The sequence below is a fragment of the Rhinatrema bivittatum genome, chromosome 3 (assembly GCF_901001135.1).
Source record: "Rhinatrema bivittatum chromosome 3, aRhiBiv1.1, whole genome shotgun sequence".
In the NCBI taxonomy this organism is placed as follows: domain Eukaryota; kingdom Metazoa; phylum Chordata; class Amphibia; order Gymnophiona; family Rhinatrematidae; genus Rhinatrema; species Rhinatrema bivittatum.
The window spans coordinates 216,449,733-216,465,312 of NC_042617.1; the positions used below are offsets into that span (position 1 = coordinate 216,449,733).

General features: G+C 48.2%; 1 protein-coding gene across 1 annotated transcript in view; it reads left to right on the forward strand.

The window, feature by feature from the left end:
• The window catches only part of CAPN9 (calpain 9), a 306,745-nt gene that overhangs the window by 194,273 nt on the left and 96,892 nt on the right, over nt 1-15,580 (forward strand). The window contains exon 13 of the mRNA XM_029594190.1: nt 2,912-2,992. Within this exon, the coding sequence (XP_029450050.1) occupies nt 2,912-2,992 (81 nt within the window). The remainder of the gene's footprint in view (nt 1-2,911; nt 2,993-15,580) is intronic.

A 15,580-nucleotide genomic window follows, 5' to 3' on the forward strand; every position in this document is an offset into this window, starting at 1 on the left:
TGTAAGGTCTTTCGAGGACGTTCTCAACAGAATGCAAGGCCATGTGCCCGACGGTGGTGCCCCGCCGATGGATCCGCCTTGTTCCAGAGTCTTGTCTTTGTGTTCTGGACTGTTATGGGACCGGAAAAATGTTTTCAGGATTTTATGTGTATGACCATCTGGAGGCACCAGTTTGCCATAGTCACAACCAGTCACAACCAGCTGTCTGGATTTTTTTTTTAACGACCTGCAGGAGGCGCCTGCTCCAGACCTTTTGTCATCTTGTTGCCAGATTGGGGTTTTACGACCTGTAGGAGGCGCCTGCACCCCTACTGGTTTTGCTGGTTTTTTCCTTGCCTGCCCTGGGTTCCCTCCCCCAAGTCTTCTTAGTGTTTCTGGGTGCTTCTTGTTGGTTCTTCTTTGTTGCTCGTTTGTCTGTTTTGTATTGTCCGTGTTGTGTGCTGCTTGCTTGTTTGTTTGTTTTTCCTTTGTTTTCTTTCCTGCTTGTTGGGTTCCGCTTGTGTGTTCCCCATCCTCGTTCCCGCGTTCCCATTCCCTCGTTTCCCTTCCTCGCTCTTTGCTCTTTCGCCCTTCGCTCTTTCGCTTTCCGCTCTCTCGCTCTTGGCTCTTTCACTCCTTGAGCTCCTTCGCTCTCCGCTCCCTTGCTCTCTGCTCCTTCGCTCTCCGCTCCCTTGCTCTCTGCTCCTTCGCTCTCCGTTCCCTTGCTCTCTGCTCCTTCGCTATCTGTTCCCTTGCTCCCTCTTTTGTGTTTTTGTGTTGTCGGTCGAGTGGTCACCATTCGCTCGGTCGCTGCTCGCGCGACACCGCTCGCCAGTCGCTCCTCCCTCGGTCCCATGTTCGCTTCGTCCCGTGTTCCCTTGGTCTCGTCTGTTCTCGGTCTCGTGCTCTTGGTCTCTCGTCATATCTCTTGTGTTTGTGTGGTGTGTTCTGTTTTGTCTTGTTCTTGTCTGGTTTCCTGTGGTTTGTCTTTGGTGTTTCTGCTGCTTTGCCTTGTTCTGTTCATGCTGTCCCCGGAGTTACCAGCTTTCATTTTTTGGGACCCTCGAATACCTCCATCCGGTATGGACTGATACCCTTATCCTTGAGCTGTTGACAGGAGGCTTGAGGAAGGGGGGCTTTGAGGAGGGGCTACTGTTATGAACTCTGCCCGCGGGTTCCCCCGCGAGCAGGCTCACTTACCCCCGCTGCTTTTTCTTCGCTGACGCAGCAGGATGCCGCCGTCGGCTTGTTCACATGGCCCGGAGGCCGCCCTGCATCGTCCTGTCTTCCGCGGCCTTCTTCGAGGCTGGGACCGCCCCCGACGCTGACTTCTTCTTCGCGGCTGGAAGCCGCAAATGCCCCGGGCTGGAGTAGCATCTGGAGCCGCTCCCGGGGCCTCCTGCAGCGGCTGTAGCCGCTGCCGACGTCGGGCCTGCGTCCCAGGCCAGCCCTGCCTCTTCTGTCGTCGTGCGTCGGTGCAGGCCGCTGTCCGCGGTCCTGCACAGCTTCCTGCTCTGTCCTAGGCACGCGGCCGCATCTCTTTGCAACATTTAAAGGGCCAGGCACAGGAAGTGTGCTGGCCCCACCTTGGTGACTGTTTCCTGTACCAGCCCTATAAAGGGCTGCTCCGTCAGTTGTTCCTGGCCTTGCATCGTCGTGGAGTCTTCGCTCTGGAGGCTCCTGCCTGCCAGAGCCTGTGTAAGGTCTTCCAGTCTTGTGGAGCTCCTCATCTTGTGATGTCTTCTTGTCATGCCAAGTCATGTCTTCATGCCTGAGGTCCTCGTCCAGGTGTCCTGGTGTTCCTGCCTTCCTTGATGTTCATTCCTACGTCTCATCCTCGCTCTTGAGCCTTCTGGTCGGGTAGGCCGGGGGTCCCTCAGATGAAGTACTCCTGAGTGGACTAGCCTGCTGGTGGACGGTTGTCCTGTGCTCCTGAGCCGTCATGTCCTGGTTGTTCCTGCGCTGTCCCGTTCTCCTCGTGGTCCGTGACCAGTCTGCAAGGGCTGTGTAGGGCGTGCAGTGGGACAGGGTAGTCCGCGACTCAGTCCCGCAGGTGGCCTGAGTAGGGCGCCCTGAGAGACAGTGCCAATGTCCGCCTTCCTTGCTTCTCATCTCGTCTGGATTCCAAGTTCCTCGTTGTGTTTGCCCTTCAGCGTCATGGCCCTGATGCCGTTGCATCGACCATGGTCCGGGATGCCGTCGCATCGACCACTGGTCCGTGGTGTCTTCACATCAGCCTTGGTGTCAAGTCTCGTCTGCGATGCCGTTGCATCGATCCTGGTGTCACGTCTTCATAGTCCTGGTGTCATGTCTTCAACCCTAGTCTTCCTGCCATGTGATGCCATCGCATCAAACCAAGTCCTCGTGCCATGTGATGCCGTCGCATCAACCCAAGTCTTCGTGCCATGTGATACCGTTGCATCAATCTTCATGTCTTCGTGTCAAAGTCCGTCTGCCCTCAACCTCAGGCCAGGCCTGCTGCTCCAAGCTGCTCGCAGTAGGTCCGAAAGGGCTTGGAATGGTCGGAGGACCATTCACCTTCCAACATCCTCGGATGTTGGCCATGGGAGCTTGCCGGCCTGGCGGAGGGTAGACCGTCAGCCATGCGAAGCCACCGTCAACCCTTGGCTCAGCCTAGAAGGTCTGATCCAGGCTGAGGCCCATGGGCACACTAAACCACCGATCTCAACAGAATGCAAGGCCTTTCGAGGCCGTTCTCAACAGGTGCAAACTCTGCAGGTAAAACTACTTGCAGAGTTTGCACTAATATGGGCAGTTAGATTATTGCTTCCTAAATGACTGAAACAATCAATTAAAATATTTGAATTTGGCAGGAATCTTTATTTATGAAAGATATTAAATTCTATTTAATAAAGAAAATCTAATATGCCTTATTTATGATTCTTACAATATCTTTTCTTTTGTTTGCCAGCCACCTAAACCAAACCCACCACACCAAGAAACTGAAGAAGAAAAACAGTTTCGTCAACTGTTTCAACAGATTGCAGGAGAGGTAAGGCCACAGAGATATAAATATTCCATATTCAAGTGTAGAAATAATAAGTAATGGGCAGCCAGGTCCATGCCCATGGCTACTAGTCAGTCTTCCTTAATCCAGAAGGAGTGCTGCCAGCAGAACCTTCATCTGCTGGTAGTAAGTTTAGATTTGCTGGGAAAAGCAATTAAACCTTGAGACAAAAAAATAATAATAATTCTTGAAAGGTTAAGCTGTTACTGGCTGTTTATATTGTATACTAGTTTTAAAGCTAGTATTTATTTGACAGTGTTAGAATTGTTTGTGTAGTACGAAAATAGACTGATCCTCTGAGTTAGCAAAGGATAATGTTTGTTTGCCAGGGTTAGAATTGTTTGTTTTAAGATTAGTATTTATTTGTCAGTGTTGGAATTGTTTGTGTAGTGAGAATGTAGACTGATTCTCTGAGCTAGTAAAACATAGTATTTGTTTGCCAGTGTTAGAAATCTTTGTGTTATGGGAAAATAAATGTTGATTCTCTCAGCTAGTAAAGATAGTATTTCTTTGTCAGTGTTTGAATTGTGAATTTGCAAAGATTATGTACTTGATCTGAGGAGTTGAGAGCATTGCTTCCTGGGCAACTATTTACTAGTTTGACTCCCACTCTCCCACCTACCCCATTTCCTACCTATCTGGGTCTCATTTTTTGATATATAATTACACCCATTAGGAGGAACATCTTTAAAATGTCAATCAGTTAACACCACCCATTTCTTGCTATGACCATTTGAGAGAGAGAGGTCCATGACAAATTCACTGGACAGGTGGGTCAGGGTTCCTAGGGGCTGGCCATGGCTGTAATAACCCCCAAGGACAAGCATGAGAGCTCTTTTGCTTGGCACGTGGGGCAGGATTTCACATAGCTTTTCACATCTGTCTTTACCTGGGGCCACCAATTATAGCGAAGAATGAATTTGAGAGTTTTGGTGACCCCAGGGTATCAAGCCAAACATGAGTCATGGGCCCATTTGAATACCTTCTCTAGTAGTCTTTTGGGAACTACAGTTTTCCTGGGTGGTCAGGGTCACTCAGTCTATAATGTGGAAAGGGGGCTCCAGAACATTTTCACCCTGAAAGAAGCCAGAAAGGGCATCGGCCCATTGGTTCTTCTCCATGGGTCGGTAGAGTAATTTGCTCGGGACTGCTATCGAGTGGAGAATGAATTGATGGACGTCATTTTGGTGGCCCCTCACTCCTGCTCATTTGTGGACATTCCCCGCTCGGGGTTTTCAACCTTCATGGTTCCGGTGGAGCTAGATGGTGACCCCACCCAAGCCTTAGTAGACTCGGGAAGTGCAAAAACTCTCATTTGGAGGGAACTGGTCAAAAGAACACAGATTGATTATGAACAGACAATGACCCTCGCTTGCATACATGGAGACCAGAGACAATACCTGACCAGTCAGGTCCTGTTGAAGACTCCAGTGGGACAAGCTACAGTAGAAGTGGGAGTGCTCCTCTGGATACCATATCCGGTGATACTGAGACGAGATTATCCAGCAGTATTGTCAGCAAGTGTTGCGGCTTGCCCATAGTCATCTTTTGGGGGGCCACCTAGGGGAAGAGAAAACATGAGAAAAGATTTTAGCCCAGTTCTATTGGCCTGGCTATTATCGACATGTTCAGGACTACTGTCAGTCCTGCCCTACCTGTCAGCTGAGCAGACCGGCAGCAACACACGTAGCTCCCTTAGTGCCCATGCCAATTATAGAGACACCTTTTGAGAGGGTCACTATGGACTTGGTAGGCCTCTTAGAGAGTTTCAGCCGTGGAAACAAATATATCCTGGTCATTCTCGACTATGCAATCAGGTATCCTGAAGCTATTCCCCTACGAGATATGAAGACTCAAACATTAGCCACAGCCTTGGTGGAGGTGATTTCCCGGGTGGGGTTACCCAAAGAGATATTAACCGACCAAGGGACCCCGTTTGTCTCTAAAGTGATGAAGCAAGTTTGCACATTATTGCAGGTAAAAGCCCTGCGGACATCAGTTTACCATTCACAAACTGATGGGCTCATAGAGTGTTTTAACAAAACTCTCAAGCAGATATTGAGGAAGTTCATCGCGGAAGATGGCAAGAATTGGGACTTACTCTTGCTATATATATTGTTCACCATTCGAGAAGCCCCTCAAAGTTCAACCGGGTTTTCCCCGTTCGAATGATTGTATGGAAGAAGACCACGTGGAATCCTGGATGTAGTACGAGAAACCTAGGACCCAACAGTTGGGTTCCTCCTCCTAGGTTTCTCGTACTACATCCAGGATTTCACGTGGTCTTCTTCCATACAATCATTCGAACGGAGAAAACCCGGTTGAACTTTGAGGTGGGGTCAAGACCAGGGAGTGGTGGCATAATTGGGGGGGAGGGGGGGAGGGACACGGCGTGACCCGGGGGGGGGGGGGGCAGGCACAAGGCAGAAGGTTTGCCTAGGGTGCTTAATCCCCTTGCACCAATCCTGTCCCTGAGCCAGGTTGCAGGCTTTTTGTGTTGTCCAGCAGAGCTCCTCATGGCATGCTGTTCATCTGGACATGTCTCATTGCTTCCTATGTGGCCTTGGCCAACAGACAAACAACAGGATTTGTGTTGTTTATGGAGATGCAGTGACCCTAAGTGTGAGAGTGCAACAATGGCAGACTCAGGAAGCATCTAGCTTCCTGCCAAAGCAGCGCAAGCCAGAGCAACTCCCCAGCACTGGGAGAATCTCCATCTGTTCATGCAGATGTTCAAAAGGTTTATTGCAGTTGTTACATCTGATTTGGTATGGACTCTTGCTGGACTGTAGTGCAGTTGGTGCCAGAAATCATACCTGGGCTTTTACAGGGTATATATTCAATGCATTCTGGGTTCCTTCTCTGGCAACGTCATGATAGTGCCACCAGCATTTATATGTTCAGGAGGGGAAGCGGTACTTAAGAAAAGCTAACTTCTGGAATATGTTTGGAAACTTGAACAATTAATCATAGAATGATCCATCTGCAAAATCTTAGCCACCTATAAATCAATATTAATCTGAAATCAAGGGCATCAGATGTGAAACAGGAACTGTGCAGGGAACAAAAAAGTGCATGGATATTGACTATAGCCCATCCTACTCCATGACAAAGAGCATCAGGGGTTAAAGATGCATCGCTCTGTCCTGCAGGCCACCTGCCAGTGATCAGGGGCTTCTGGAATGAGAGCTGGGAGAGGGCAGAGCCTTGTTCACTAAAGAAGACCCTGGAGAAGGACCATCACTGGTTATTAAGTCTGTGGAAGGGGGTGGAGTAGATGAAACTTTGTTTACAGAAGAGAATGTATAGGAAGAACTAGGAAAGCTGAAAGTGGACAAAGCTATGGGGCCTGGTGAGGTTCATCCCAGTATACTGAGGGAGCTTAGAGATATGCTGGTGGGTCTGCTGTGTGACCTGTTCAATAGATCCTTGGAAACGGGAGTGGTGTTGAGTGATTGGAGAAGACCGATGGTGGTCCCACTTCACAAGAGTGGGAGCAGAGAGAAGGCTGGAAACTACAGGCTGGTCAGCCTCATCTCAGTGGTGGGAAAATTAATGGAGACTCTGCTGAAGGAAAGGATAGTGAACTATCTACAATCCAGTGGGTTGCTCGATCCAAGACAGCATGGATTAACCAGGGGAAGGTCCTGTCAGATGAATCTGATTGAACTTTTTATTGGATGACTTGAGAATTGGATCTTGGAAGAGTGCTCAATGTGATTTACTTCGATTTTAGTAAAGCTTTTGATACGGTCCCACATAGAAGACTTGTGAATAAAAGAAGCTTGGGAGTGAGTGCCAAGGTAGTGGCATGGGTTACAAACTGGTTGACGGATAGAAGACAGCATGTGATGGTAAATGGAACCTGCTCTGAAGAGAAAATGGTGATAAGTGGAGTACCACAGGAATCGGTGTTAGAACCAATTTTGTTCAATATCTTTGTGCGCGACATTGCAGAAGGGATAGAAAGTAAAGTTTGTCTATTTGTGCATGATACTAAGATCTGCAACAGAGTGGACATGCTGGAAGGAGTAGAGAGAATGAGACATGATTTAAGGAAGCTTGAACGGTGGGTAAAGATATGGCAGCTGGGATTCAATGCCAAGAAGTACAGAGTCATGCATCTGGGGTGTGTTAATCCAAAAGAGCTTTATGTGAAGGGAGGGTGAAGGGCTTTGTGCATGGAACAAGAGAGAAACCTTGGGGTGATAGTGTCTAGCAATCTGAAGATGGCGAAGCATTGTGACAAGGTGATAGCAAACGCCAGTAGAATGCTGGGCTGCATTGAGAAAAGGAATAACCGGTAAGAAAAAGGAGGTGATAATCCTCTTTTACAGGTCCTTGATGAGGCCTCACCTGGAGTACTGTATTCAGTTCTGGAGACCGTATCTCAAAAAGGACAGAGACAAGATGGAGGCGGTCCAGAGAAAAGTGACCAAAATGGTGGTGGGTCTCCATCAAATGACTTATGAGGAGAGGTTGATGGTCCTTAAATATGTATATCCTGGAGGAGAGGAGGTGCAGGGAAGTTGTGATACAAACCATCAGACACCTGAAAGGTTTGAATGATGCACAATCATCGACAAACCTTTTCTGTTGGAAAGAAATCAGTAGAATTAGGAGACCCGAAATGAAACTTCAGGGAGAATAACTCAGAACCAATGTCAGGATATATTTCTTCACAGAAAGGGTGGTGGATGCTTAGAATGCCCTTCCAGAGGAGGTGGTGAAGACAAAAACAGTAAAAGATTTCAAAGGGGCATGGCATAAATACTGTGGATCCCTTAAGGCTAGAAGATAGGAAAGAAGAAAAGAGTGCATGGGGGTATCTTGCAGGCGTGGCAGTTACTACCATTAACCAATAAGCTTTTATGCTGTTGATGCAACTCCATCATTGCTCTCTGCTTCAATGACAGGAGGAAAAGAGGAAAAGGGGAATTAGATTCAGACAGCAACAAACAATGACATTGAATTGCACAGTCTGGGAAAACAAATAAGCATGGGAGTAACTTGCTGATACTTTGGTTACTACCCATAACCAATAAGCCTTAATGCTGTTCATGGATCTCCAACATTGATCTCTGCTTCAATGACAAGAGGTACCAGGGAATTGGACTCAAACAGAAACCAACAAGGGCCCTGACTTTGACAGTCTGGGAAACTAAGTATAAAGATGCTTGTATGGCCTGCAGTTACTACCATAAGCTTGCTGGGCAGAGTGGATGGACCATTTGGTCCTTTTCTGCCATCATTCCTATATTTCTATGTTTATAAGTCTTCTGTGCAGAACTGTATCAAAGGCCTTGCTGAAACTGAAGTACACTACGTCTAGCATTCTCTTTTGTTCCTGCTGTCTGGTCACCCAGTCAAAGAAATTGATCAGATTCATCTGTCAAGATCTGCGCCCCTTGAAGCCAACCTGGGAGGGGAAGCCCAGAGATCGAGGAGATCATGAGTGATTCCGCAATATTGTTGGTAATTTCAAGTGATCTACCAAGCTCTTCATGATAAAATTCCCTCCTGCGCCTGAATCTATGAGGACTAAGGTAGAGAATTCTTGCACTGGGAGCATGAGTTGTAGAGCAGGATCAGTAAAGCCTAGGACCACCTCCCTGGCTGGTCCTAGGTCCAAGAGTTTCCCGGATTCTCAAGGCATTGGGCCAGGAAGTGTCCCTTCCCTGTGCAGTACAGGCACAGGCCCATCACTCTGTGATGCTGTCTCTCCTCAGGCTTCACCCAAGCTGCATGGGCTCTTCTTGCCATGCTGCATTAGGTACAGGTGTACTGGTAGTAAGTGGTTGGGAAAAGGACAGAGCTAGTGTAAGGAGCCCTTGCATGGTGTTTGCAGTTCTCGGGCTCGTTGCTAGAGGTGGCAGTCCACTCTCCTGGCCAGGTCTATCAAAGCATCCAAAGACTCTGGGAGTTCACTGGTTGCCAGTTCATCCTTTATGTGTGGGGATAGACCTTCCAAAAAGATGCTTCTCAGACTGTCCTCCCTCCAGTTTAATTCTGTGGTCATAGTGCGGAATTCAATGGCATATTCTACCAATGGACGTGCTCCCTGGCGGAGATGCAAGATGTTTGAACCTATAGCAGCTAAGCAGCCAGGCTCATAGAAATGTGTTTAAACACTTAGATGAACCGTTGCAGGTCATGGAGAAGTGGGTCCCCTTGTTCCCATAGAGGGGAGGCCCATGCCAACGCCCTTCCGTCGAGGATGGAGAGAATAAAGGTAGTCTTAATGACTGTGCGGGCTGTAGAATGAAGTGCATGAAACACTGGTTGAGAAATCCCAGGTACTGCTTTGGGTCTCTGGCATACAGGGGAAGAGCCGGTAATCATAAGGTGGATGTCAAGGGGGCCGTCTGAGCTGGAGACGTGTCAGTGGGAGCCACGGAGGCATCAATGTGGGCGCTCAGGCGTTCCATAGATGTAGCCAACATCTCCAGAAACTGCTGCTGCTGCTGAATCTTCTGGGCTAGGCCTGGTATAGCCTGGAGGCTTGAGAGGTCTGCAGGGTCCATGGCCTCAGCAAGCTGTTAGGAGGTGGACCCTTGGGACGAGACAAGGTTGATGCTACCTGCAGAAGGAGCCCTTCCTGCAGGTCCTCGTTGTTGGCAGGCAGAACTGAGTGGTGTGGAGATCCAACTGGACCTTCACCAATACCAGCCCTCATTCCCTGCAAGTTGAGCCCTCGGGTACCAAGGCCAACTGGACTTATGTCTCCGGGCGACGAATCCAATGAAGACGACAGGCAAGGTGGAGTCTAGGAGGCAGGCAGAAGGTCGGGGTAGGCAGCAAGCAGACGAGTCCAGGAGGAGGGCAGAAGTCAGGGCAGGCAGCAAAGAAAATGGAGTCCAAGAGACAGGCAGACGGTTGGGGCAGGCAGCAGACAAGCAGAAGTCAGGAGAACGTATCGAGGTCAAGCCAGAGAGTCAGTCCAAGGGAACAGGGGCACAGGGTCAGGAACAGGAATACAGAGTCAGGAGCAGGAACACGGAGTAGCAACTCGTAACTCAGGAGAGCTTGACCTGTTGCTGAGGCAAGGGTTTGGCAGCAAGGACTGCCTTTAATTAGCCCCAGGGGCTGACATCATCATTTGGGGCCGAGGGAAGTTTTCCTGCCGTGGCCCCTTTAAATTCAGGGGAAGCCATGCGCACGTGCCTAGAGGCAGCGGTGGCAGGCTACTCGTCGGCGTTGACTCCCTGCCACGGTGGGAGGATGCGGCGGTAGCGGCTCCCCAGTGCAGTGAACAAAGCAGGGACGCGGCTGGGTCGGCGGGGGGTGAGTGAGGCTGGCTACTTGCCTCCACGTCCAGCCGTCACAACAGATACAAAATAGAGAATAGGATTTAATGATCTGTTTTCACAGTGAAAAAAGGTAAACAGTGAAGTGCTTCAGGGATCTCTTCTTGGACTGTTTTTTGACATATTTATAAATGAACTGGAAAGTGGTACGACAAGTGAGGTGATCAAATTTGCAGATGACACAAAATTATTCAAAGAAGTTAAATCACATGCGGATTGTGATAAAATGCAGGAGGACCTTGTCAGACTGGAAGATTGGGAGTCCATATGGCAGATGAAATATAATGTGGACAAGTGCAAGGTGATGCATATAGGGAAAAATTACCCATGCTGTAGTTGCATGTTGCTAGGTTCCATATTAGATGTTACCAGCCAGGAAAAAGGTCTGGGCATCATAATTATATTACATTGAAATTATTGGCTCAGTGTGCTGAGATGGTCAAAAAAGCAAACAGGATGTTAAGAACTATTAGGAAGTGAATGGTAAATAAAATGCAGGATGTCATAATGCCTCTGTATCACTCCACAGTGAAATCACACCTTGTGTGCATTTCTGGTTGCCACATCTCAAAAAAGATATAGTTGTACTGGAGAAAATATAGAGAAGAGCGACCAAAACGATAAAGAGCCATGGAATTTATTTATTTACAAATTCTTATAGCCTGCTACCTTCTATACATTGTTTGGTGAAGATAAAGCAAGTTTGCTTATTGTAAACGGTGTTTCCATAGATAGCAGGATGAATTAGCCATGCTGTCATGGGAAACTGTCAATCAGGGCCCGGGAGGCAGAGCTTCCTAAGAAGGAAACAGAGCTTTGCTCTGTGCGGCTGCACGTGAGTTCCCGCGCAGAAAACAGCAATCTCCTCAGTCTGTGATTAAGCAGTATAGGTACGCCAGTAGAAGATGTCGACTATCCAGGGAGGTGGGTGGGTCAGCATGGCTAATTCATCCTGCTATCTACGGAAACACCGGTTACGGTATGCAAACTTGCTTTTTCCTGTCGCTAGCGAGACTGAATTAGCCATGCAGTCATGGGAGTCCAAAGCCTCTGATCACGCCCTGTATGTATCTGGACAGTTCTTTGTGTGATCCCAGTAGCGTGGAGAGTCGTCTAAGATCACTCTGATAAGGATTGCAGAATTACCCTGCCCATCTTGGCATCATTAGATGATTGTTGATCTAGGCAGTAATGCGATGTGAACTTATGAAGAGATGACCAGGTGGCTGCTTTGCAAATATCACTTGGCAGTATGTTTTTTAGATGAGCTATTGACGTCGCTACTGCTCATGCCTATCCAGGGCTGCTGGCGCGAAAGGAAGAGATAAATCATATTTACTGTAACAGAATTGAATATACTGTGTTATCCAGCTTGAGATGGTTCTTTTTGCTACCGGAGTACCTGTCTTCTCGGAATGGAAGGAGACAAATAATTGCGATGCGCGTGATGAAGAATGCATTCTCTGCTTATGGTATGCTAGAGCACGCTTGCAATGCAAGGTATGTAACGAACGTTCAATATTGTTGTTGTGAGGTTTAGGGAAAAACATTGGTATTTCAATTGATTGATTTAAGTGAAATTGAGATACCACTTTTGGGAGGAATGATGGGTGAGTCCTCATTACTACTTTATGGTGATAAAATTGAAGATATGGGCTATAGTGGACCAAGGCCTGAAGATCACTGACTTGACATGCGGAGGTCACCGCTACAAGAAACACCACTTTCCATGTGAGGTATTTTATATGAGCCGAGTCAAGCGGTTCAAAGGGGGAAAGCATCAGCTGTTTCAGGATAAGGTTTAGATTCCATGGTATTGGAGGCTTAGCAACCGGTGGTCGTAGGCGAAGTAAGCCTCTTAGGAATCAGGAGATCAATGGGTGGAGCGAAATTGGATGTCCGTGGTGTGGCCTATGATAGGCAGCAATAGCACTGAGATGAACCCTTACTGATGCAGTCGCTAACCCTGTCTGGTATAAACTGTGAAGGTAGTCCAGAAGGGCTTCTGGCGAACAGTTCAAGGGTTCTATTCCTTTTGATGTGCACCAAGAGGAATATCTTTTCCACTTGAATCCATAAGCTCGTATAGTGGAAGGCTTTATTGAGTTCAACATAACCTCTTGCGCTTGTAAAGAAATGCCCTGTTCAGTCAGGAGGATCCGCCCAGCCTCCATGCTGTCAATTGAAGGGATGACTGCATCAGGTGTTGAAGAGTCCCAGCTTCTTGCATTAAGAGATCTGGCCGATCCGGTAATTGAATGGGTTTCGCTATGGAGAGGTCTAGTAGATAAGTGTACCACGGTTGTTGGGGCCAAGCCAGGGCTATTGATATCAGCTGTGTTGCATCCTGGATACACTTCTGAATGGTTCTGAAGAGGAATCGGAGGAAACGCGTACATCAATTCCTCCGTGCAAAGGAGTAGGAATGCATCTTGCGCTACTCGGTGCTGAGTGGGCCACACCGAGCAGAACCGAGGAACCTTCACGTTGTTCTCTGTGGTGAAGAGATCTATTGATGGGACTCCCCATTGAGCAAAGATATCGAGAGTCACTTGGTGATGAGTGTCCATTCATGAGGGTAGAATACCTTGCTGAGTCTGTTTGCTCGGGTATTAACTACTCCCAGTAAGTAAGACACTTGTAGATGGATGGAGTGACGATGTGCATGGTCGAAGATGATCAGCGTCTCTCTGCAAAGGGTCCATGAACCTGAGCCTCCTTACTTGTTTATGTAGAACATTGCTACTGGTTGTCAGTGTATACCATTACCCAACATCCCTGCAGCTATGGAAGAAAGGCTTGTATAGCATTGCGAATCACTCTGAGTTCCAACAGATTGATTTGTAGATTCTGTTCGTGGTGGGACCATAGTCCCTGTGTCTCCAGGTGATCTAAGTGCACTCCCCATCCTTTTCGAGAGGCATCCATGGTGAGTACGATATTGTGTGGGGGAGAGTGATGAATAAGGCACCCTTGGTCCGCATAGTCTTGCTGAGCCACCAAGTTATGTTGGTTGCCATTACTGTGGTGAGAGACACCTTCTGAGTTAAGAGTTGTGAGTGCTGCTTCCACTGACGCTTCAACCCCCATTGCATATGTGGCATGTGTAGTCGTGTGTTGGGAACTGTGAAGATGGCCACTGAGATGTGTCCCAGAACCGCCAGTATCTGGCGTGCGGAGGGTCGCTACTTTAAAATTAGAGCATGCAGTAGTCATTGCATTTTCAATCGTCTGTCCTCTGGCAGAAAAGCCTGGTTCCGAGTGGTATCCAGTCGTGCTCCTATGAACTGCAGGATTTGAGTTGGGGTCAAGACCGACTTGTCATAGTTGATGACCAGCCCCAGCTCATCTAAGCATTGAATTAATTGTTGTTGTTGTTACAGAAGGATGGACGGGCTTGATGCCACTAGAAGCTAGTCATCGAGGTATGGAAACAACTTCATACCTTTCTGCCAGAGGAAAGCCATCACCACTGCCATGCATTTTGTGAACACTCTGGGGGCTGCCGATAGGCCGAACGGAAGAACCACATAATGGTAATGACTGCCCTTGAATTGAAAGGACAGGCAACGCCATGAAGATGGGTGTATCGGGATGTGGGTATATGCATCTTTCAGGTCTATGGAGCACATCCAATCGTTGTGTTGTAGTAGAGGCAATATTGTCTTTAAGGATACCATCTTGAACTTCTCCTTTACCAAGTATTTGTTCAAATCTCGGAGGTCTAGGATTGGGCGAAGACCCCCTGATTTCATGGGAATGATGAAGTATGGTGAATAAAAACCCTTATTGTAGGCCAAGAGAGGAATGGATTGGATGGCTCCCTGTTGTTGTAGCGATCGTTTTTCCTTCACTAATTGAGACTGATGGCTCCTGCAGGTCGTTGTTAGCAGATGCGGGAGCGGGGGTAGTTGTGAAAATGGTAGTTGGTAACCGTGTTCTTCTATGTCTAGCACCCAACTGTTGGATGTTATGGCAGTCCATGCCTTTATTCTTGATGTGATTCTGCCTGGCGGTATTACAGATTGTGGTGGTGGCCACTGAATCTTTAAAAAGATTGTGATGGTTTGGCTGGGACAGATAGTTGCTGTCCTGTTCTGTGTTGAGATCTAGCGCGACCTCTTCCTCTTTGCGATTGCGGTTGCTGCTGTCTAGGCTGCTGTTGTAGGAGGTAGGCCGGTAGGATGTGTAGGATCTGTAGGGACGTCTAGAGAAAGACTGCTGACGTCCCGCTGTAAAATATCGCCTCGGTGCCTGATATGATAACGGAGTCGCCAGAGACTGGACCGCAACCGCTTGCTCTTTGAGATTCGCTACAGCCTCTTGGAACTTGTCCCCAAAGAGGTTTCCCCCTTTACATGGGAGGTTCACCAGTTTGCTGTGGACGTCCTCCCTAATTGTGCTGGCATGGAGCCATGCTATTCGGCGAGCTGCAATCGCTGTTGCGGATGATCTGGAGGAGGTCTCAAATGCCTCGTATACCATCCGAAGTAAATGACGAATGCCCTCTTCGATGTCCAGAAGGGGCTGTTGCGTTGATTGTGTGGAGATCTCTGAGGTGAAAAGCAAGCCCTTAACTGCCTGAACGTACTCATACAGATATTGCAGGATATAAAATGATGCTATTGATGCTGACTGATTCGTGCAGACAGCATGGAAGACTGAAAAGTTTTGCGTGCAAATTCATCCAGACAGCGATTCTCTCTACCTGGTGGGGCCGATGCATGCAACTTCGATTTTTTTAGCCCATTGGATGTCTGACTCTACCACGATGGAATTGTGGGGAAGCTGTGGTTGTGTATAATAAGGCGATTGTTGCATGCAGAACTTTAAATCTGCCTTACGTGATACTGGCGCCGTGGTGAGTGGTGTCTCCCACGACTTTTCTAAGACCGTGTCAAGAACCGTGTGTTTTGGTAGAGACGTCGGTTCTGCCGGCAGATCAAAGATCTTGAGTAGTCCTAGCATCTCTGGTCTTGGATCATGTACCTTTTGTAAATTTAACTGGAGGATGGAGCCCACTTTTTCCAAAAATTTCGGGTAGGATAAGTCCTTCGGAGGTGAGTACGGCTCAGGAAGGTCATCTGGTGGGTCCAAGGGATATCCCGTGGACGTCTCTGGGGACATCTGGGGGAGTGGAACTGTTCTGGAGACGGTGGGAGCGGTACTGGTGGAGACAGACTTGGCGGAGGGGGTTTTGTTATGGGGTCTGGTGTTGGCCCCCTCGATGTCATCACCGATCATGGTAAACTTGACACCGGAGATG